Below are 22,234 nucleotides of genomic sequence, written 5' to 3' on the forward strand. Positions count from 1 at the left end.
AGTATTGCCATACCAAACCGTGAGATCATGGGCTCTCTCAGAAAGCGAAGAGAGGAGTTTCGGATCAATTTATCCATGGAGCCAGCAACGAATTAACATCACGCTGGACTATACCGCAAAACCAAATATGCCCTGCAAGAAATATTTTACGATTCTAAATGCCTTTGGTGCCATGCAATGCCTTTTATGTTCCAAGATTTTTAAAGATAATAGGGAATATATCCTTAAAAGACATTTTGTTAATTTTCATTACACTATTAGTTATTTAGATTAGATGCTTAATTTTAATTCCAATTTCTCACTGGGCTACTTTTTTTTCGTGCTCACCAACACAGTGACAGATCCCCTCATGCCGACCACTGATTTAAGTTTTCTAATTTTCTTTCATACAAAATGATATGCATTTCTTGGAATATCACTAAGAAGTATAACTTCATCCGCGCGTAGGGACTCCACGCACCTTTTTTTATATTTAACTTGTGGAGTTTCTTCGCACCAGAATCGACAGTTTTCTTTATTTATTGCACCACTCAGGTTGAAAGTGAACCTCATCGGAGAAGAAGATTTCCTTAAAAAAATCTTTATCGGTTTCAAGTTTTTCAATAGCTTCAGTTCTTGAGTGAGAACAATTTTATACGGATGCAAGTGCAAATCCTTTCTCTAAATCTCCCAGTTTTGTGGTTTGAGTCCCAATTCTTGAGAACGTCTGGTAATCGACAAATAGCGAGCAAAGGTGGACGATAAAATGGCAAAAGCACATGAAAAGTTGAAATTGGAGTACAGAAAAACACTTCTTTTTAATCCTTACTGTGAGAGTTCACGTTTGACTCTGAAATTCTTTATTTAAATTTGTTTCGTCAATACATTTCTTAATTCTAATCTCTTAACTAGGTACATATGTATATGTGTGTATGCTTAGTGTACATAAGTGCGGTGAATATTTGAAACATCAAGGTCATTCGCTCAGCATTTTGATCTTTTATTAGCTCGTTATAAAATTTATTAAGTTGTTGATTCATCCCAGGTAGGAAATCACCAATGGCCCAGCCTTTAACCAAGCCGTTCCCAAGACTTGGTAAGCTTGGATCAGGCTTGGTATCCAAGCCCGGACCAATAGTGGATGAGCATTGGAATGTAACGTGGGGCCAGACCTGGTAACTAGGGCTGGCCCAGGCCGTTTATTAACACTGGTCCAGGCCCTGGAACCAGCGCCGTTCCAAGCTTATTTTTTTTTAATACCTTGGCTTAGCCAGGGTTCAGATGTAATTTGAATAGGTATTTTGTGGATTGACACATTCAATGAAGCACGATTTATCGGAAGTAATTATGTTTAATCTTTATTATATTATTAATATTTTCTATATTGTTATACATATACTTTAAATGGACTTTATCCACATGGAAAATGAAAAATAAGCATTATGTTGTCGTAACTAAACAAAACTGCCGATAATAATGAACAACAAACATTAACGTAACTCCTTTTTTAAACACAAAAAATACAAATTTATTGCCTGAATTGTCGTAACTGGACAAACCCCTTGATAATATTGAACAAAAAAATTAACGTTAAAAATTAACTCCTTTTTTTTAACACGAAAAACAGTAAATTCGCAAAATTAAGTTTTCACTGACTGGTGAGTTTTGGTTCGATCCTTCTAAGCTCTTTTTTCAGTTAAACTGCACCAACTTCCTTTTTACGCTGTATGCATCCTCCATCTCTGTCGCCAGCACCTGCTAGCCAATCACTTGTAATCGTAATAATCTTCAATGGTCGATTAGAGTCTTTATATTTTGTCTCAATGAAATCTGGAAACCGAGTAAAAAAATCAATGAAAACCAAATAAGTCAGTTACCATGAATGGACTTCGTATGCAAACCTCTCATACACGCAAAAGTCGCTGTTGCACTGAAATTTTTTTTTCCTTTTCCTTTGACAACACGGCCTACGCCACTATAATTAAGTTGAACTTCTTTGGCGATTAATTCCTTGAGGATCTTCTTAATGTCTGCAGCGTAATTGGATTCTTTATGCGTTAACACACTCATAAATTCTTTCTGAAAAAAAAACCACAAAAATACTCTCAGACAATTGGTAAAGTCAATAATAACGCCTCAAAATATAAATATATTCCAAATAAACTCACAAGTGTCACACGCTTGCTCAAAGCCTTTTCAGGGTCAGCCAAATTGTCCTCATGCATTGGGTCGAGAGTCCTCTCAAAATCGAGGAACTCTTCCAAAGTCTTAATAGGAAAGTTTGAAGATAATTCTTCAATAGGGGACGCCATGGGTTGAGCTCCAGCAACATGATGTATGGTCATGTTAATTTTGAGCTCTCCGATTTTTCTATTTAAATCGTACTGGATGCATCGTTTTAAGTTTGAGAAATCGTCACGTAGTTTGTACATGAGGAAATCCAATTTAGCATCCCAGTAATCCATGACAAATTCTGAAAAATGAGAAAAAACAAAGAAAATATACAAATTTCGTCCACAATATGGTTGGTACTTACCTTTAAGAGGATCGCCTATGGCACTCCCCCTCAGACGTGTAAGGCAAGCTATCAATGCCAATTTTTTCTCTGATTTTGTGTCACTGTACGCTGTTCTACCTAATGAAAATGAGAATTAGTAGGTCCAATTTTCTTGAAAAAAAATGAACACAGCTATTTACTTTGAGACGCTCTAGCCCCGGCTGCCTCATCATCTCTTGGTTGATTTTTATTTCTGGAAACTTCAGCCTCAGGAATTTTCGATGTTCTTAATGCAGAGGACTCCCTTTCTTCGACAATTTGTTCTAAGAGAGAAAAAGTTTGCCTTGACATCATTGCCGCTTGATTTTTGGTTAATTTTCTAGCTCGATTGGTTTCAGTATCTGAATCTGTGGATTCTACGTTATCACGTTTTTTATAAAGACGTTTGATCCTCCTCTGGGCCTTGTCGTAATTCCCTGAAAAGAGTAGGTTATTTTTTCTCTAATAAAGAAGAGTTCATTTATTTCAATTCGTTGATAAACGATTGGGTATGCATGAAAATATTAGTATAACGTTATTCATACGAGCACTTGTGAGAATTTCAACGTCAAATTTCTCCCACGATGATTCTGGAGGACTGAGATCTTTCACTTTTGTGTCTATTATACAATATTTATGTGGGGGAGGAAAAGCACAAGTACTATTGTTGTTTCCATCGGTTCTGGTCACCCACGACGCTGGAACGATTTCAAGGGTTTTTTTCCCAGTCTCAGTAATTTCGTCCAGGAACTCCACAATTTGAAACAATTTGCCATCTTCCTCTTGAGTACTCATTCCGAGGAAGTAGATGAATAAAAAAATGTGTACTTGAATGAGACAGTTTAAGTGAATGGTCCTTTCAATGTGCGAAGTATTTTGCAACAATTCTTCGATTAATTAATTGACGTAATATTCAATGGAAGTATTTTTAAAAAGTATTCTCACAAATGTATTTTGTAATAATTATTCGAATAATTAATTGACGTAATATTCAATGGAAGTATTTTTAAAAAGTATTCTCACAAATGTGTGAATTTACTGTCTAAAGTTTTTTTATCGCTCAATGTTTTAACACCGTAAATTATGACGTCAACATCATCAGGCATGATTTTTGGAGGTTATATGAAAAGATTGTGGAAATGTGTAAAATTTTCGACAAATGCTGAGGCAACTAATAAAAGAGGAGAAGAGAATAATACTTCATTCTGAATCATAAACAATTGGCAAAAATACTTACATGAAATAGCGAATTAATCCAAGCTGTTATGGATTGCCCACAGGCAATGGACGCCGTGCAGAAAAATTACGCAATATCACCGTTATTGCGGGATATATGTACAATAACACCAACATTTACAAATGAACCGCCGTTTTTCAAAAATTTGACACTGGATCCGTCTCCTCTCTCCGTGCGAAAACCCCCGCAAAAACCATCATACCCATCAACATTGCACTATTGAAACAATCGACGTTATGAATGCAACAAGGACACAGCATAATATTTTTCTTTGATTTTCATCATTAAACACTTGGATTTCACAGCACCGATGGTTACCAGCTCATGCGAACCAGCTAATTTGTCAATTGCGAAAATGCCAATTTCTCTTGACGCACAGGGAGCGTCAAACACATCATTTAAGGAGTGCAGTTTAAATCCATCTAAGTAAATATCGTCCGTTGACTTTTCACTATGATGGCACTTTGATTTAACCCATAATTTTGAAATAACAAAGAGTTTTTTCGTGGTTAGTTCCACGACATTGTTAGGTTCCACAGCATGTAGTATCATGTCATTATAAGTTACTGATTTGACTGATGAATATTCTTCACAACTTATTTTAACTGTCTCAGGGAATTTTTCAGGTTTCACATCACGTATTGCAACACGAGGTCTCACTTTTGCACTGTCTGATGAGTCTAAAGCACTGAGGCGATTGACGATTTGTGCCAAGGGTTTCGCTCGGCTACTTGCAAAATCCTTCAACTGGCCTATAAAATTCTCCCCCCAAAATGCAGAGTAGTGGCTCAGTGAGGTTTTAAAATGAGCTGCGTCATCAGAGAGGTGACTGAGGTGATGAATTGTCATTATGACACTGTCTTCTCCATAATAAATCGGCATTAGTTGAACGAAATTATGCAATAGAATCTTTGCCATGGGAAGACCCCTGGTTATCAATTTATCACTGCACAAAACACGACATGCTACATGAAGTAGCAGAAAGTGTTGATATTTGTCATCATCGAGAACAAACTGCAGGACAATGCCACCGGCGTAAAGCAGTAAAAATGAGCACTGAGTTGCTTTCCATTGCCCAATTTCCTCGACATCAAACTCCTTCCTCTGAAATTCTGCCGTTACATAATCTTTCATCGAATTCATTAAATCTGAAAATTCTTTCAACTGTTGTGTTGATAATTTATAATTATTTTTCTCCCTCTTCACCCATTTTTCTCCAAGATTTTTCATTACATTTAAAAATAATAAATGCATAATATCTAACGGGAAGTCTTTAACTGGATCAAAATTAGGAATCTGAAGCAATGGTGAAACCAGCAGTTGCTGCGTTTTTTTATCCCTTAAGTGATGATTGACATCTGTTTGAGTGACAAAATTCTCTTTCGTTCGTAATGCACAGTTCAAATCAGGATAAACTCTTCTTCGATTCCGAGTTTCCCCTTGAACTGTACATCTTTCACAGCCATAAAAGGCTGTTGGCCCTTTTATGCACTTGAGGAATGCCCTCGCTGGACTATCCGCAACAATAGCTTTTATTTCAAAATTGAATTTACAACCATCGATGGTTATGCCTTCGAAGATTAATTTTTTAGCTTCCTCTACGAAATCACTCAAAAAATCACTCACATTTTTTGGCTTGGACCTACCATAAAACAAGGCTACTACAAAAGGACCGCAGGTATATTTTTTTGTCACCAACTTCATCGTAATAGGCCAGAGACTTCCCTTGGAATAATGGTATACCTTCAATCCATCTATATGAACTAACACACGTATGTTTTTTTCTTTGTAGACATTCACGTATATTCGTTTCTGCAAACCATTTCGAATTCCGAGATAAAAAAAATCCCCAATCTAATCTTTATACGCCATCATCGGTTTGGTTTTCACGCGGTGATTGAAGCCAAGAAGTTTATGGGCAGTGGATGGCACTTCAGTGTGTCCTTCACTACGCAGAATTTCTAAAAAATCCACTCACCACTTTCATCTTGATGCTGCCTATATTATCAAGTGTTAGCTGGCGTATTTTCTCAGTGAGGGTCTGAGGTGCTTCAATCTCAATTCCTAAGTTCATCAGCTCGGTCTGTTGAGGGGCTGCATTTGCTCCCAGACTGACAGGTGTTATTGCGTTGTCATCATCGTCGTCAACCGACATAAAACTTGAAAACCCTGCGAAACTCTCTAGCGATGTATCTTGTTGTAGAACTCCACTTGGAGATTCTGCACAATTTTCTAAATCATGAGATGGCTTTGCTTGGTTAGGGCTCCTTTCATCTTTCTGTGCTTGGAGCAAGTTTTTATCAGAAGAATCCATTGATTCATCACGAAAATCCTCATCAGAACTGTCCATACTATTATTAACATTAGAGTCACCAAATGTTTTTAAAAAACGGTATTTTTTCACTCGTTCCCGCGAATTCGAATACCCTGTGGAACTCATGATTGAACACCACTCATTAATCGAATTTAATTTTTAGACGTTGACATTTGTGTTCTCGATGGAAGCGCCAACTGGATGTCAATATTATAAATATTGAGAAGGAAATTAATATGGAGTTAGCAATCAAGCATTATACTATTAGACATTGCAACGTTTTGATTTCGCAGCGAAGTAAAATCAGGATGCAGCCTGATTGAAAAGGAATCAATTTCAGCCAGCCTGGGCCCAGGACTGGCTGAGAAACTATAAGCCAAGGCTGAATGAACCAGACTTCTTCCAGACTTGGTACAAACTTGGCAACCAGGCTTGATACCAGGGAGGGATCCAAGCCTGGACTTTACCCGATGTGACTAATATACCAAGCCTGGTTCAGTCCCGGACTACCAAAGCCTGGTTAACCACGACTAATCCACGGTTGATCCGGTCGTGAAGCTTGGCAATTCCTACCTGGGATTTTCTCAAAATTACGGTTAACTTTATCTGTTGTCTTTTTTAATATATTTATGGTAGAATCAACTACCGATGTCTGCCTTTTAAACAATTTTGCTATAACTTTTTGGTTGTCGAAAATATTTCTAGTTTTGATTCCATATTTTCTCGGTCATCAGCATCCATAATTCCGAATAATATATGGTAAATTGAACCAATGAATTCGAATGGTGCTCTCTTTTTTCTATTTTGTTCTTTCATAAACAATTCATTATTGTTTTAAGACTATTATATTTGTCCTTTAAAGTTGCAGTAATCATTATGCAGGCATCGTCGTAATAGGTCAATATTTTGCATTGATGTTCTAGTCTGTTAATAAATTCTTGTACTTTATGCATCCGATCATAATAAGTACCTAATTCGTAATAAACAATTAAATTCCATTTTGAATTTATTATGTCCATTTTACTAATCGGTTTCAAATATATTGCTGTATTATTTTTCAGTTTAGTCACTGAAGCTCCTGGTTTAGCTGTATCATTAATGTATGTATAATGACTTAGTTTGTGTTGCTAGCATGAGTATCGTTAAGAACCACATCATCAATTTCCTTGTTTTACTCGGTCGTTTTGAGGTTGCAGAATTTTTTGTTATTCTCGAAGTCAGGAGACTTCTTTAGTAATAACTATTTGTCCTTGTATGAGATTAGCTTGTTTGGTTTTCCACTTCATGCGTTGTTGCCACATTACAACATATTCGCTTTCCCATCGTTTCCAAAAGTCTTTTTCAAGTTTTTGTATTAATTTCCATCTATCTAATGAACCTATTTGGTTATCATTAATTGCTTCAGGACAATATATTATTGGACATCCTATTAAAAAATGGTCAGGCGTTAAAACGTCAATATCGCTTTCACTATCTATCGCAAATAGAGGTCGTGAATTCAGTACTTCTTCAATCTGTGATAGCAAAGTAATCATTTCTTCAAATGTCAATTTACTTTCGCCTATCACTCTTTTTAAATGATATTTCACCGACTTCACTCCTGCCTCCCAAATTCCTCCAAAGTGAGGACCGGCCGGGGGCCCGAAATGCCATTGAATTTTATCTGATTCTAATATGGGAGCTACGGTTGAATTATTTTTGATTGCCATTTTAAAACCTCGGTCTAATCTTCTACAATCTCCGACAAAATTTGTTCCATTGTCCGAGTATGTATGTTGACTTTTACCTCTTCTAGCAAAAAATCTTTTCAAAGCAGCTAGGAACGCTTCGATTGTTAAATCACTTACTGCTTCTAAGTGAATAGCTTTTGTTGCCATACAAACAAATACAGCTATATATCCTTTAAATGTTTTTTGTCCTGTTCCTTTTGAACATTAATGATGACAAATGTGACCTATTTAATATTATTGTGTGCTTTTGATTAAATTGAAGATTTACGTTACCCAATCTACCTCCTACACGAAGGATTCCCTAATTTTCGAAAATTGGATTTAAGCTTGCAATGCTACTTTTATGATTTATTTCTTTTTTGATTCCTAAACTCTGAATTTCCTCTCTAAATTGTAATTTTTGCTGATATCTTATTAACATCTCTTCAGCTTTTTTCATTTCTGAGCTTACTAAGTATTCAGGGCATTTTTTCCCTCTTATACTTTTTATAAATCGCAAAATATAAGCTCCTACCCTTATTAATTTGCTTAAACTAGAATATTTTATTATTACCTTATCCAAGAAATGTAATTCCTTTGAGGTTGTCACATACGTTGCATCGATTTGAATAATCTTCCTTGGCCAATGATGTTCCTCTTCTCGCAACCATTTTGGACCCTTCCACCATAGGTCGTGTTCTATTAGTTTATTCGCCAGTACCCCTCTGGATGCTACATCAGCTGGATTGTCCTTTGTTCCAATATGTTGCCATTTCGCATTGGAAGCAAGTAATTTGATTTCTTCTACTCGTGTTCTAATAAATCTGTCTTTACTTTGGCAATTATTTATCCATACTAACGTTACAGTTGAATCGCTCCAAGCAAATATTTTCATTTCTCTGTTGATGACTGTTTTTATTCTTTGCAGCAATTTAGCAAGTAGGGGAGCCGCGCATAGTTCCAGTTGTGGTAACGTTTTCTTATATTTAATTGGATTCACTTTAGTTTTACCCAACTGCTGCATAAGCTTTCTCTGAAGCATCTGCGAATCCATGTAGTTCAAATAAAGTTGTTTTTAGGTTCAAACCATCTAGGAATTTTTATTTGTTTTATCTCTGGTATATGCTGCATAAACTCTTGCCATTCTTTTGTTAAATTCTCGTCAAGTAATTCGTCCCAGTTGAGTTTCATCAACCAATATTTCTGTATAAATAACTTTGCTATAACGGTTATTGGTGAAAGCCATCCCATTGGGTCTAAATCAGACAAAGCTTGTCTTTTTGTAACTGGCTTTTGCGTTGAAAGATTCGTATTAAATCCAAACATGTCTTTGGTAGGATCCCATTGAATACACAATGTCTTTATTGTTTCGTCCTCTGCTATTTTTTTACTTCATTTGCGTTATTTACTGGAATAGTTGCTATGATTTCACTGTTGTTTGACATCCACTTCCTTAAGGGGTTATATACGTTTTTTAATTTCAAAAAATCGAAATTTTTTTATTACTTTATTTTAAAGAACAACTCCTTGAGAACATTTTCTCAAATTTTCATAGAGATTTGAGCAGTGGAAAAAAAGTTACAGCACTTCTAACCGCGCGCCTCGTCGCTGCCCCAAACCAAAGCGCGAAACTTTAAACGCGAATATCTCGAAATAGATTTTTTTGAAAAATTACTTTGCGGTGACATGGATTGGCGGAAAACTACTGAACCGATTCTCTTCAAATTTTTTTTAAAATGTTCGTAATGAAATTTTTCTGTGCTTGAACGATCGACTTTTTACGCACAAACTTTTTTTTCGTCGAAATGAATTTTTTAGTGAAATTTCTAGTGACCAAAAAGTTCATTTTTTGCATAAAACGTTCCCGTGTGCACAAAAAAAAAATCATAAAAACGATCGTTCAAGCACCAGGAATTACACTAAACTAATGAAATTGTTTACTTTTATGTTTTCAGTAGACTTGTTCGACCTGGGGAACTGTCACCGCAAGGCTCTGCCAAAAAAAGGCCTCTATGGGAAACAGCTACCCCTTAAAAACTATTTGATATTTTTCCACGAAATTTCGCACAAACATTGTTAATAAAGTGTACCTTTAAAAAAATAAAAACATTAGTGTAATGAAATTATTGCTACATACCTTAAAAAAAATCCTAACTTTCCTTTTATTCTTCGACAAAGAAGGTATACTATATAACCCCTTAAGTGAAATCCATATATTTGTAGTTGTTTCGATATTTCATACTGAATGGCTTTAGATTCATCTATTCTGCTCCTGTCATGAAATACTTGTACGTTGGTAATCTTGATCACTATCTGTTATTTTAATTTGTCGAAACATCTTTTCAATATCACTTGTTAATACATATTGCCAAAGTCTCCATTTGATTATAATGTCAAATATATCTTTTTGAAGTATCGGTCCTATGAAGAGGATGTCATTTAAACTACTTCCATTTGTAGTTTTTGCAGACACATCGAAAACTACTAGTAGTTTAGTCGTTCTACCGTCTTCTCGAATCACTGCTTGATGTGGCAAATAGTATTTTCGCATCTGTTTTCACTTGATTTTTCCATGTGGCCCATTTCTGAATATTCTTTCATAAATTGCACAAATTGTTGTTTTAACTCGTCATTTGTAGCGAACCTTTTCTCAAGATTAAGAAACCTTGCCATAGCTGGTTTGCGAGAATCGCCAAATTCATTTTCTTGTTTAAAAGGTAGATTGACGACAAATCGATTATTTTCATCTCTCACTGTTGTTTTTTCAAAAATTTTTAGGCATTCATCATCATCTGCTGTATCTGCTGGAGTTGTAGTGTCTTCTATTTCCCAAAACTTCTCCAATGTTGTAGTAACCGCTGCTAAAATTGTATTGTTTTTTCTCGGTTGTTGTAAAACTCCCGACAATATCCAGCCCAATTTCGTAGCTTGACCTAGTATTCGATCCTTTTTAAATATGCCTTCTTCTAGTATGTCGGCATATATGTCACTTCCAATGACAATATCGATTAGATCCGATTTATTGAAATTGGGATCAGCTAAAGTGTAGTTTTTCAATTGTTCTACATCCCATTTAAACGTTTTGTCTGGTTGAGCACCCGCTAATTTCGGCAAAATTAGTGCTTCGACATTGTACGCCTGTTTGCTTAGGAATCTCGGCTTGATTATAATGTTGATTTTAAATTTAGACATTCCCACTGTGGTATTTCCTAAACCTTGTAGTTCAGTTACGTCTCTTCTTCTTGGTAAATGAAGTATTTGAGCTGCTTCTTCGGAAATAGTAGTCTTTTGGGATCCTTGATCGATTAGAGCTCGCAATGTCACATACTCTCTATTTGCTGCCTTCACCCTTATCTGTGCTGTTGCTAGGAGTATCGCAGTTTCCGAATGTTTCGTCACCATTGTGGAAGATGTTTTTGTGATATTTTCTTCACTTCCTCCTTTTCCTTTTTGGAATTCATAGAAGTACAATAAAATATGATGATTTCTTTCACACTTTTTGCACTTCTTCTTATTATTACATTTGCCTTCATATACGTGATCAAGGCAAATGTAGCATAGCTTGTTGTTTGTTATGAATTTTCTTCGATTCATCGTAGTCAATATCTGAAACTTTCTGCATTCACCAATTTGATGCCCAGGAACCTTGCAGTATACACAATTTTTTTGTGCCGCTGTATAAAATGTAGGTGTTCGTTGTGGCTGCTTTCGATTATTCCATTTAGCTGGTTATCTGTCTCGTATTGCTTCTAGAGCTTGATATTGCTGCTCCAGAAAACTGAAGACGTCATCTAGGCTTTGTACATATATCCTTACTTACCTTATAAACGTAGACTTTCTTTGTCTAGTTTTCGAACCACCATCCGAGCTATGATGGCTTGTTCGTCATTTAAATTTAGATTTAGTCCCTTTAATGCATAAATGCATTCTCTAGTGGTATCTAACAGCTGCTTCATGCTTGTTGCACTTTCTCCATTTGCTGCCGGTTGATCAAGTAGTCTGTCTACTTGTGCTGTGAATTGTAGCCTTCTATTCTCATATCTTTCCTTGAGAATTTGCCAAGCAGTTTCATAATTTGTTCCTGTTACTGGTAGATGTCGAATTAATCTACCAGCTTCTCCACCTAATGATGTCTTCAATCGGAACATCTTTTCCACTTCAGTAAAGTGCTTCGAATCATGCACCAAACTTTTAAAAAGATCGTGGAATGACGACCATTGTTTCATTTCTCCATAAAACATCGGAATTTTAATTTCCTGTAGTTTAATATTAGAACACATTGTTTGTGTCGTATTATAATTTTTTAGTTTCTCCGCTATTCTTGCGGTGATAATTTTATAATCTTGCCGAAATTCATCTATTTGTTCCTCGATAGAGTCTTCAGTTGTTTCTACTAATTTGATATTTTGAGTTTCAAAATATGCTTCTTCAACATTCTCAAATTGTATTTCAAGCTTGATTTTGAATTCTCTCATTTGCTCGAGAGAATTCAATTCATTTTTTTGAATTTCGTTAAGTGTGTTTTTGAGCTTTTTTGCACGACGTTGATATTTTCTTTCAACACCAGATGCAGCTTCAGGTGGTTCGACCTGAATAGTTTGTGGCATAGATTCTATTTGCCCCTTGCTGCTCACTGCTGCCCTTTTTCTTTTAAGAGTCTTCTAGTACTTGCACTTGCTCGATTCTTTTTCAAAAAGAGGATCGAAAGACCAAAATGTACAGAAAAACATCTTTTTAATCCGTACTGTGAGAGTTCACGTTTGACTCTGAAATTCTTTATTTAAATTTGTTTCGTCAATACATTTCTTAATTCTAATCTCTTAACTGGGTACATATGTATATGCTTAATGTACATACACATGTGTACATATGTATTTTATTTTTTATAGCCTTCTTCAGATACCAACGCATTGATATTTTACAGCTATTTATATTAGTACATCTAACGCACTTTATAATACTTTCTTATCTGTTGCTTATGTGCATTAATATTTGGAGTATGTATGTTTTGTATAGTAATATTAGTATTATGTATACTCTAATTTATGAGTTTTCTTTTATATGCAATGATTTTCACAATTTTATGAGTAAGCCTCATATTACAATTTTTGTTGCTTACCATTGCACTTGACATTTAGTGGACTGTATATACTTTTTATTTAATTTATTGCTTACAAGTGTATTTTTATGTATTAATGTATTTGTGTCAAAATAATAATGTTCTACATATAATTCAATCTTAATGAAATAAGACTTTCATGTTCATATATTTATGAACAATTGGAGAACGATTAGGAACGATTATTTTGATAATACAATTGAATAATTTGTAAACGTTGGTCTTGACAAAGTCTTTGTTGAGTTTTGAATATTTGGTCCTTCGAGCCGGATAAGTATCTCGAGCCAAAATTGTAAGACCTGTATGAATAAAATACGGGCAATATATGTAAAAGTCCTATTATATTATATACATATGTGAGTATATAGGCAATATAAAAGCCCTGTTATTTACACAGGCAAATGAATAAAGAAATTATAAGACGGGTCCATATTCCCGCATATTTATATGATCACATAAGCCGTTTTAGTACGAAACTAAACGCTGTGTATAAACCGTTATTTAAAAAAATATTCAGCGGCTGTGAATCGAGGCACAGCAAGGTCAACTAGGCGACCAAAACAATTACCTCCAACGATTTTTTGAAAGAATAAAAACAGTTTTTAAAATGTCGACCACTGCGGACATGTTAGAAAGGAAAAGCGATCTACTCGTAGAAGATATAACATTTGAGAAGAAACTGCGCGTAGAAGATATTAGATTTGAGAAAATAAATCTTGATTATAGGAGAGCCAAAGATTGTAGGAAGCAAATCGAGAAGCTCAAAATGGAACACGCATCCAAAGAGATGGAGATAAGAGCAAGGGCAATAAGCCCAACTGATAAAATGATAGACCTCATGGAGCAGGCAATTGAAAAAAGAGCAGAAAAAATTCGATTTTCCGTTGCAGAGGCAAAAAAAAAATGTAAATAACAGAGACGAAACTGAAATCGAAAGATACGAAAAGCGTGTCAAGCACTATTGGAGCTAAATGGAGAAAATATCGACGAATTGACAATGAAATACAACAAGTCGTGTAATAATTTCGAAATAGAAGAACTTTCTTTTAAAGTCACCGATACTTTGCGAGAATTGAAAAAACAAAAAGAAATCAACTTAAAAAAACAGTTGTGAAATTGGAATTACTAAAAATAGAATTACAAAAATTCTCAGGCGAATTCCGAGAATGGCAACCATTTAAAGAGCTCTTTAAAACCTTGTCTTCAAGGAGATGCTAGACTCATGGTTAGTCACCTGATAACGGGATCAGATGCAAATTACAAAACTGCTTGGGAATTACTGACATGTAGATATGATAACGCGCGAGTTAAGGAATGTATTACTTATAATAGTAACAAACATCAAAACAACCTTTTGTTTCAGTAAACAGAATGCAGAAACAACCTTGAGAACAATTGAAATGCACTATCACTATAACAAACAATCCTAAACAAACAAGTATTAAAACAACATTGAGTTTGAATACCACAACAACCTTATCTTAAAACAAAGCAATTGTATCTAACCAAGCAATATATATGTAAACAAACCTAAACAAATAATATAATCTGTATCTTAACAAACTATCAACTATTAATAAGTAAACATACTAGTTAGTATAAATAGAAGTAAGAACCATGTAATAAGTTAGTCTTAAGAGTATAAATAAAGAGTACACATTTCGGTGCAGCTTAAAATATATTCTTTTGACTCATTTTTACTTTATGTAAAAATTAAGTCGCGCAAACAGTTTAACGATAATTTCGAGAATCATTACGTTGACGACATATCGAAGGAAGGTAAACTACACGTAGAAGATATTACATTTGAGAAAGATAAAAGATCTTACAGAATAAGATATTGAAGTTGATGATACAACGGAAGAGCACGACCCAATGGTAGCTGATAATAAGTCAACAACTAAATGCGATCAAACACCATGCATCCTGGCAGAAACAAAGAAAACTAAAGAGGAGATTAAAGCAAGCACCTCCTTAATGAACGAAAATAAAATCAATGTAGAAGCAGTTAAATTTTTGGATAATGAATTTAAACAAGGGATTTTTTCACCTACGGGAGAGAAGACTTTAAGAGGTGTTTTATTCGCCGGGAGAGTCCTCACTTCGGAGGAAGTAGGGAGGCAGGTTATGATGTTACAGATACAACATTGGTTCTTGACACCTCCAATGAAGAGCCAAATGAAGACATGACAATTAAAGTCGCTGACGATGGAGGTCTGACAGCGGAAGATGCAATACTGAATTCAAAAGCCAAGAAGAAGAAACGGATGAGATGTCTGCCAACCAAGCACTTACGTATGTACAACAATCACCGAAAGACGAAAGTAGTGAAGAGGAGAATAACAGAAACGTCATATCAAAGATATAGCGTCGTCCGATGTGAAAGAGGAAAGTCGACAGGACACCTTTGTAACGAATTTGAAGAAATAGTTATGAGCAAACTATCATTAATTCAACATAGAAAGGCGCATAGTCATCGTGAACGTCACTTAGTTGACGAACATGACACGATTACAAACTGTAGTTACTTTTGTGTCCCGGGAGAATGTTCAAAATTGAACACGTTCGTTGCTACCAAAGGACGGACAACAACATTATATTCAAACCTTTTTTATATTCTTTACATATGCTAAATAAGATAAGAAACATTTTAGCTATTGTAATAAATTATTCAGTCCACATAAATTAGATAAGGCAGAGGCAGTACAAAGCATACATAAATAAACACATAAAAATATATGTATTTTACTTTTTTTTAATTTTCGGGTTGCAATTAATTTTAGCGCGCTGGTTCCTGCTCGGGCTCCAAATAACAACTTTTGTTGCTTTAGATAATAAGAAACATTTTTTTGGAAAGCAATGCTCCTTTATTCAGGTTAGTTTAGAGCTGACTATTACAACTGTATTTACTTAACTGTAAACGTTCTACGTTTGCTTTACAGTCACGAATTTAGTTTTTTACTTCAACGTGACAACGTGAAATACTTGAATAAAAGCAGTGAGCAACGCGTCGTCGTCGAATTAATTTATTAACATCTATACTCGTATAAATAAAAATGAATCGCCAAAATATATGTACGCTCATAACTTTCATACGACTGAACCAAATTTGATCATTTTTTTTTAAATGTTCGTTGAGGTTCAGGAATGGTTTTTACGGAGAGAAAAATTCGAATAATTGCCGGAAAACCCCTAAAAACAGCTCTTTTCTTTTTCCCATACAAACGAATGAATGTTTGTTTGTCAGTAACGCTGCACCAATCTTGATGAAATTTTCAGAGGTTGTTCGTTGTGGATCAAAGAATGTTTAGAAATAAAAATACCTTATACTTTTCATTAAGAAAAGTCGGAAAATTGGATAATTCCAAAAAGTAACTTTTTTCCATACACATTTATTTTCAATTTTTGTTTGTTTTGTTTTTCAATATTTTGATTTGTAAATTATTTGAATCGTTCAATTTCGGTCGCTTGCTTTTTATTCCGGCTATTCAAAAGAAAAATTATTGAAAATTATTCAGTGAAAACTTTACGTGTGTTTCACACAAAGAGGTCAATTGCAGATTGAAATTTGTTACGAAGCCACGAAGAGGTCGCCCTAATATCGGTCGGCGTTCTTTTTGCCATCAACAAACGTGCGGAATTATGGATCGCGGTCAATCAGCAAGCGAGCGTCACGATGTCACAGCATGACTTTTTAAACAACAGTTACGATGTTTGATTGACTTTATCTTGAAGCAACGTATATGTGGTGCTGTTGGATGTTAGATGTACTTTGTTGAGTGGCAAAAGAGAGGTTTTCCGCATTCTTTTTTGGATGATGGTTACACCAGATCAAATTGATGAAATCATTGCTGCTGAAATTCCTGATGTAGAGAAAGATCCAGTAATATACGAAGTGGTGGAAACCAATATGGTTCATCCTTTCGGTTTGTGTGTCTGACAATAAATGAATGAAACACTATCCACTAGCTTTTCTTTCGGATACACAAACTGGAAATGATATCCATTCTATTGGCGTCGCTCACCAGACGACAATGGCAGAACATTCAGCATTGAATTTCGAAGAGTGAATATCGAAGTTGACAACACATAGACCGTACTATATTCACCATTATTGTCTAATTCACATTCAAAACTCATATCAATGTTTAATATTGCAGTTTGGTGAAATCGATAAAATACGTTTGTAAGTACGTCACCAAAGGAAGCAACATGGCGATTCTTGGTCGTAAATGATACGGTGGATACGTGAACTGCAATAAAGCATTTTGTAGGATATTAACTTTTGCAATTCATGAACGTTTTCCGACTGTTGTGCGCCTCGCAGTTAATTTGGAGAATGGTAAAAGAGTGTATTTCAACCAAGAGAATACGGTACGCCAGCGGAAACACTTCCAACAACAAAATTGACATTGACGAGTTTTTTCTCAACTTTCGTCAGTGATCCGTTTGCGAGAACATTGCTCTATTCGGAAATAGCTTGATATTATACATGGAATGCATCGTCGAAGAAATAGTTGCGCAGAAAGCAAGGCCAACCAGTAGATAGACATCCAGATGTGTTCTCAACTAATGAATTAGGGCGAATTTACACAATCCACCTGAAAAACGACGATTGTTTCTACCTTCAGTTGCTATTGATTAATGTACGCGGTTCAACTTTATTTGAGTTGTTTGCAACTTTTGGAGAAGTAAGCCAGCAATTACAATTGCTGGAACACGTTAATCACTGGAATGAAAATGAAGTTCGCACACTTTTCCCGATAATCATTTCGACATATCAGCCTTCAAATCCGCGTCAATTATGGACAAAACTGACATTGGTACAATTTCGGTTGATACTTCCGGTAGTTCGTTATCAATTCCATCTTCTCTTTATCAATTCACGAGAGATGAACTCATCACAAATGTTCGGACATTGGCCAAATTATCGTAACTACGATTCCTTAAGTGCACGCGCAATGTTAGCTGCCAAAAAAAAAAAAAAGCTGCCGATGTTGTTGACTTAAACTGGAAGACTCAAAGTCAAATTCCGGGAGACTTGCGCTCATACAAATCGATCGATCGTCTTGACAATGAAGACGATGCCGTAAATTATCCCGTGAAATTTGTAAATTCTTTGGACAGGCTTGGTATGCCACCCCATCATTTGCGTCTCAAAGTTGGATCTGTCGTTATTACGTTTCGCAATCTTCATGCGCAGAAACTGTGTAATGGAACCCGACTGATTGTGATGCACCTATCGAATACAAGGGGGCAGAATGCTTGATTCTACGAATTCATTTGAGTTCTAACGATTTCCCATTTCAGTTCAACCGTATTTCGTTTTCAGTGAAAATTGTATTTGAGATGACAATCAACAGGACCTAAAGATAGTCGCATAGTGTGAGGCATAAACTTGGAAATGCTATGTTTTTCACATGGCCGTGGCGTGCTCATGAGTTGGAAAACCATCTTTTCTGTGCACCGGAACAGAAACCACAAAATGTTGTTTATCAAGCTGCGTTACATTGAAAAAAAAAAAAAAACAAAAATGAAATGATAAATTTAACTTTCTTTTCATTTCAAAACATATAATTTCACGCAGGACAACGGCTGCGGGGTCAGCTAGTTATTTTTATAAATTTATACAAGCATTAATCATCGCGCGTCAAGAAATTTTTAAGAAAAATTTTAAATGTCTTTGTTTTCTGCAGCCTTCGCTTCTTAATGCGCTGTCAAAATCGAATTTTTCAATGCTCAGCCTTGCCGTTTACTTCGGTATCCCTTTCAGACCTGAGGAATTAAAGTTTACAGATTTTAACGCCACTTCAGACAGTTGCTAATATGACCATCGTGAATGCAATAAAAATAAGAAAAACAAGTAAGGAAGGGCTAAGTTCGGGTGTCACCGAACATTTTATACTCTCCATGATAAAGTGATAATCGAGATTTCATTATCCGTCATTTACATATTTTTCAAATACCGTATTTGTGTAAAGTTTTGTTCCGCTAACATCATTGGTTCATAATGTATGTATATATTATACAGAGAAGGCATCAGATGGAATTCAAAATAGCGTTATATTGGAAGCAGGCGTGGTTGTGAACCGATTTCACCCATATTTCGCACATGTTATCAGGGTGTTAAGAAAATATTATATACCGAATTTCATTGAAATCGGTCTAGTAGTTCCTGAGATATGGTTTTTGGTTCATAAGTGGGCGACGCAACGCCCATTTTCAATTTTTAAAAAAACCCTGGATGCAGCTTCCTTCTGCCATTTCTTTCGTAAAATTTAGTGTTTCTGACGTTTTTTTTTAGTCGGTTAACGCACTTTTAGTGATTTTCAACATAACCTTTGTATGGGAGGTGGGCGTGGTTATTATCCGATTTCTTCCATTTTTAAACTGTATATGGAAATACCTAAAGGAAACGACTCTATAGACATTGATTGACATAGCTATAGTAGTTTCCGAGATATGTACAAAAAACTTAGTAGGGGGCGGGGCCACGCCCACTTTTCCAAAAAAATTACGTCCACATATACCCCACCTTAACCCTAGAACCATAACGTCATTCTATACTACGTTAAGACCAACTATGCGTAAATTTTACGCAGAAATGAGAATCCGCCTAATATAACCCGATTTTGAGCCATTTTGCAGTCTAAATTGATAATTCTTATCAAATAATTTATTTTTAAAATAAAGTATAAGATTTTAAAAGAAAATTCAGTTCATTTTATTAAAGAAAAGAGAAGGAATAGATTAAATTTCATTAACACAGTTTTTACAAACTTTAATTTGATGTTCACCACAAATTGCTGATGATTTGCATACAGAGCAATATGTTGTAGTAAATCGTCTTTTTGTGTAGTGGCAAAATGTGCAGTATTTCCTTTTCGCCTTTTGCTGAGAAGCTTTTTGACTAACTATTGAACCTATTGGGTTGTTAGTTTTTATTATTTCATTTATTTTTTCTTTTAATTTTGTAGGCAACCGTGCATTTAGCAATTCTTCATGAAGTTTAAGTACAAACTTTGACCTACTCATAGGCTTAAGACCGTTTCGTGTTACATTGTAACTATATAAAACGTAGGCATTAACTGAAGCAATATTTAACATATTGTAAAAGAAACAAAGTGGCCACCGTTTCGTCTTTCTGTTGCAGCAAATATTTTGAGTCATCTGATCAAAAGTGTCAACTGCGCCTTTGGTCGAATTATATGTGAGTATAATTTCAGGTTTTTTTGTGGTTGGGTCTAGCGCTCCATTAATATGCATCGTTGAAAGTAATAGTACATTCCTATTTTGTTTTGGCTGGAATGACACTAAAGTCATATTCTCATTGTAAACGAATCGGGATGAGCCACACTGCCGTGACTTAGTGTCAAGTAATTCCGGTGGTATTTCAGCTTTATTTTTACGTAGTGTGCCAACAATTGTCATACTGTAGGGATTACTTAACAGTTTTGTTGCCAAAGGGATGCTCGTAAACCAGTTGTCCATTGTTATATTCCGGTTACTTCCATGCAAAGGTTTCGTCAGTCCTTCAACAAAGTAATTGGCTAGTTGTTTTCCTTGTGTATTAGTAGACTTTCCGAGATACGGCTCTGCGTTAATAACGTATTTTGTAGCGACATCGCAGACCATTACAATTTTTATTCCGAATTTATTTGGTTTGTTCGGAATATACATCCTAAATGGGCATCTACCTCGAAAACCAACAAGTTGCTCATCGATGGTTACATAGGAACCAGGCTTAAAATTCTTTGTACAACTATCAACAAAAATATCCCAAATTTCAGAAATTGGCGCAAATGAAGACTTTTTCTTCCGCTCTTCTCTTGTAGTCATATCGTCGAAACGAAGTGAGTTTAGAAGAAACTCGAATCTATGTCTACTCATTGTCGCTCTATATCGATCGCCCGAATAAGAAGTGTCAAACAAGATATCAGTTGATAGATGGTTGCTCTTCAAAACAGCAGACAAATACAGCAAACCCAACAAGGCTTTCAATTCCATAAGACTTGTATTTGAAACCGTGGCATTTCTTGATTGATATTTATTTCTTAGTTGAGAAATTTTGGCATTTGTATGGTATAAAACAATATTCAATATCTCGTCACTAATAAACAGTTTAAATGCATCGCTTGGTTCCATGGCTTCTTTGGCGTTTCCCGATGGTCCTGTAAATATTTAGTGTAGATGTACGAAAGTGTACTTCTCTCGTTATTATTTTATTACCTGGCTGAATGTATATAATATTTCGTGCTGCGCATTTACCGTATTCACGTTTTATTGGAAAATTATTCCAAATGTGACCGTTTTTGCCCAAAATTTGACTATTTTCCCCAATTTCCGCAAGTTGGTTATCCAATTCTTGTTCCAAATTTGGCAATGTTAAAGTTTTACGTTTTATTTTTGTCTGCTTATTCCCCTCCAATGCTGTTGCTGTTTTTCTTTTTTCAGACCAGACAACTTCTAGTTCTTTTTCTAGCTCTGCTTCATGAATTGGATCAGGAAAATAGCTCATATCGGCCAAACTATCATCGCTATCGAAATCTTCATTTTCCTCTTCTCCATCTCCACTGATATCACTAAAATCTTTATCATGCAGAATAACCTCTATATCGTCATCATCAAATTTTTGTTTTGAAAAACACGGTTTTCCAGCTGCCATTTCGTCAGTGAAAACAAGCCTACATAAAATTTGCACAACAGTTGTATACTTTTATTACGAATAATTATTCCACTTATTACCAACAACGCGTAAATTTTACGTATTCGATTTTTTCGCTTTTTACCAACAATGCGTAAATTTTACGCATAGACTTGTGCTGCACTTGCTCTCAAACCTTCAAATGACCACATTTGCTGGGTTTTCTCATTCCTGCATATATAAAACTAATTGCTACAAGCACTGCCGGCGCTGGGTACCGTTACGTCATGGCACACTTGTGCAAACACAATTTGAAAATTGTATATGCGTAAAATTTACGCATATTGTGGTTCTAGGGTTAATGCGATCCTTTGTGCCAAATTTCACTTTAATATTTTTATTTATGTCTTAGTTATGACACTTTATAGGTTTTAGGTTTTCGCCATTTTGTGGGCGTGGCAGTGGGCCGATTTTGCCCATCTTCGAACTTAACCTTCTTATGGAGCCAATAAATACGTGTACCAAGTTTCATCACGATATCTCAATTTTTACTCAAGTTACAGCTTGCACGGACGCACGGACGGACGGACAGACAGACATCCGGATTTCAACTCTACTCGTCACCCTGATCACTTTGGTATATATAACCCTATATCTGACTCTTTTAGTTTTAGGACTTACAAACAACCGTTATGC

General features: G+C 35.4%; 1 protein-coding gene across 1 annotated transcript; it reads right to left on the reverse strand.

Annotated features, from left to right (window-relative positions):
* Positions 1 to 860: 860 nt before the first annotated feature.
* Positions 861 to 21,587, reverse strand: LOC120768679. The gene is made up of 9 exons (XM_040095457.1): positions 21,163 to 21,587; positions 19,926 to 21,065; positions 10,441 to 11,221; positions 5,731 to 6,103; positions 4,700 to 4,916; positions 2,516 to 2,614; positions 2,148 to 2,452; positions 1,881 to 2,058; positions 861 to 1,809 (listed from the first exon to the last, which is right to left on the reverse strand). The coding sequence occupies exons 1-9, from the start codon at positions 21,557 to 21,559 to the stop codon at positions 1,676 to 1,678; spliced, it is 3,624 nt and encodes a 1,207-aa protein (XP_039951391.1). The 5' UTR covers positions 21,560 to 21,587; the 3' UTR covers positions 861 to 1,675.
* Positions 21,588 to 22,234: the final 647 nt, after the last annotated feature.

The sequence above is a fragment of the Bactrocera tryoni genome, chromosome 2, assembly GCF_016617805.1.
Source record: "Bactrocera tryoni isolate S06 chromosome 2, CSIRO_BtryS06_freeze2, whole genome shotgun sequence".
Lineage (NCBI taxonomy): Eukaryota > Metazoa > Arthropoda > Insecta > Diptera > Tephritidae > Bactrocera > Bactrocera tryoni.

Coding starts and splice junctions, on each gene's coding strand:
- LOC120768679 (XM_040095457.1), bottom strand. CDS start 21,559: ATGGCAGCTGGAAAACCGTGTTTTTCAAAACAAAAATTTGATGATGAC. Junction 2,059..2,147: donor TGAGCAAGCGTGTGACACTT/GTGAGTTTATTT, acceptor TTTTTTTTTCAG/AAAGAATTTATGAGTGTGTT. Junction 1,810..1,880: donor GACTTTTGCGTGTATGAGAG/GTTTGCATACGA, acceptor CTCGGTTTCCAG/ATTTCATTGAGACAAAATAT.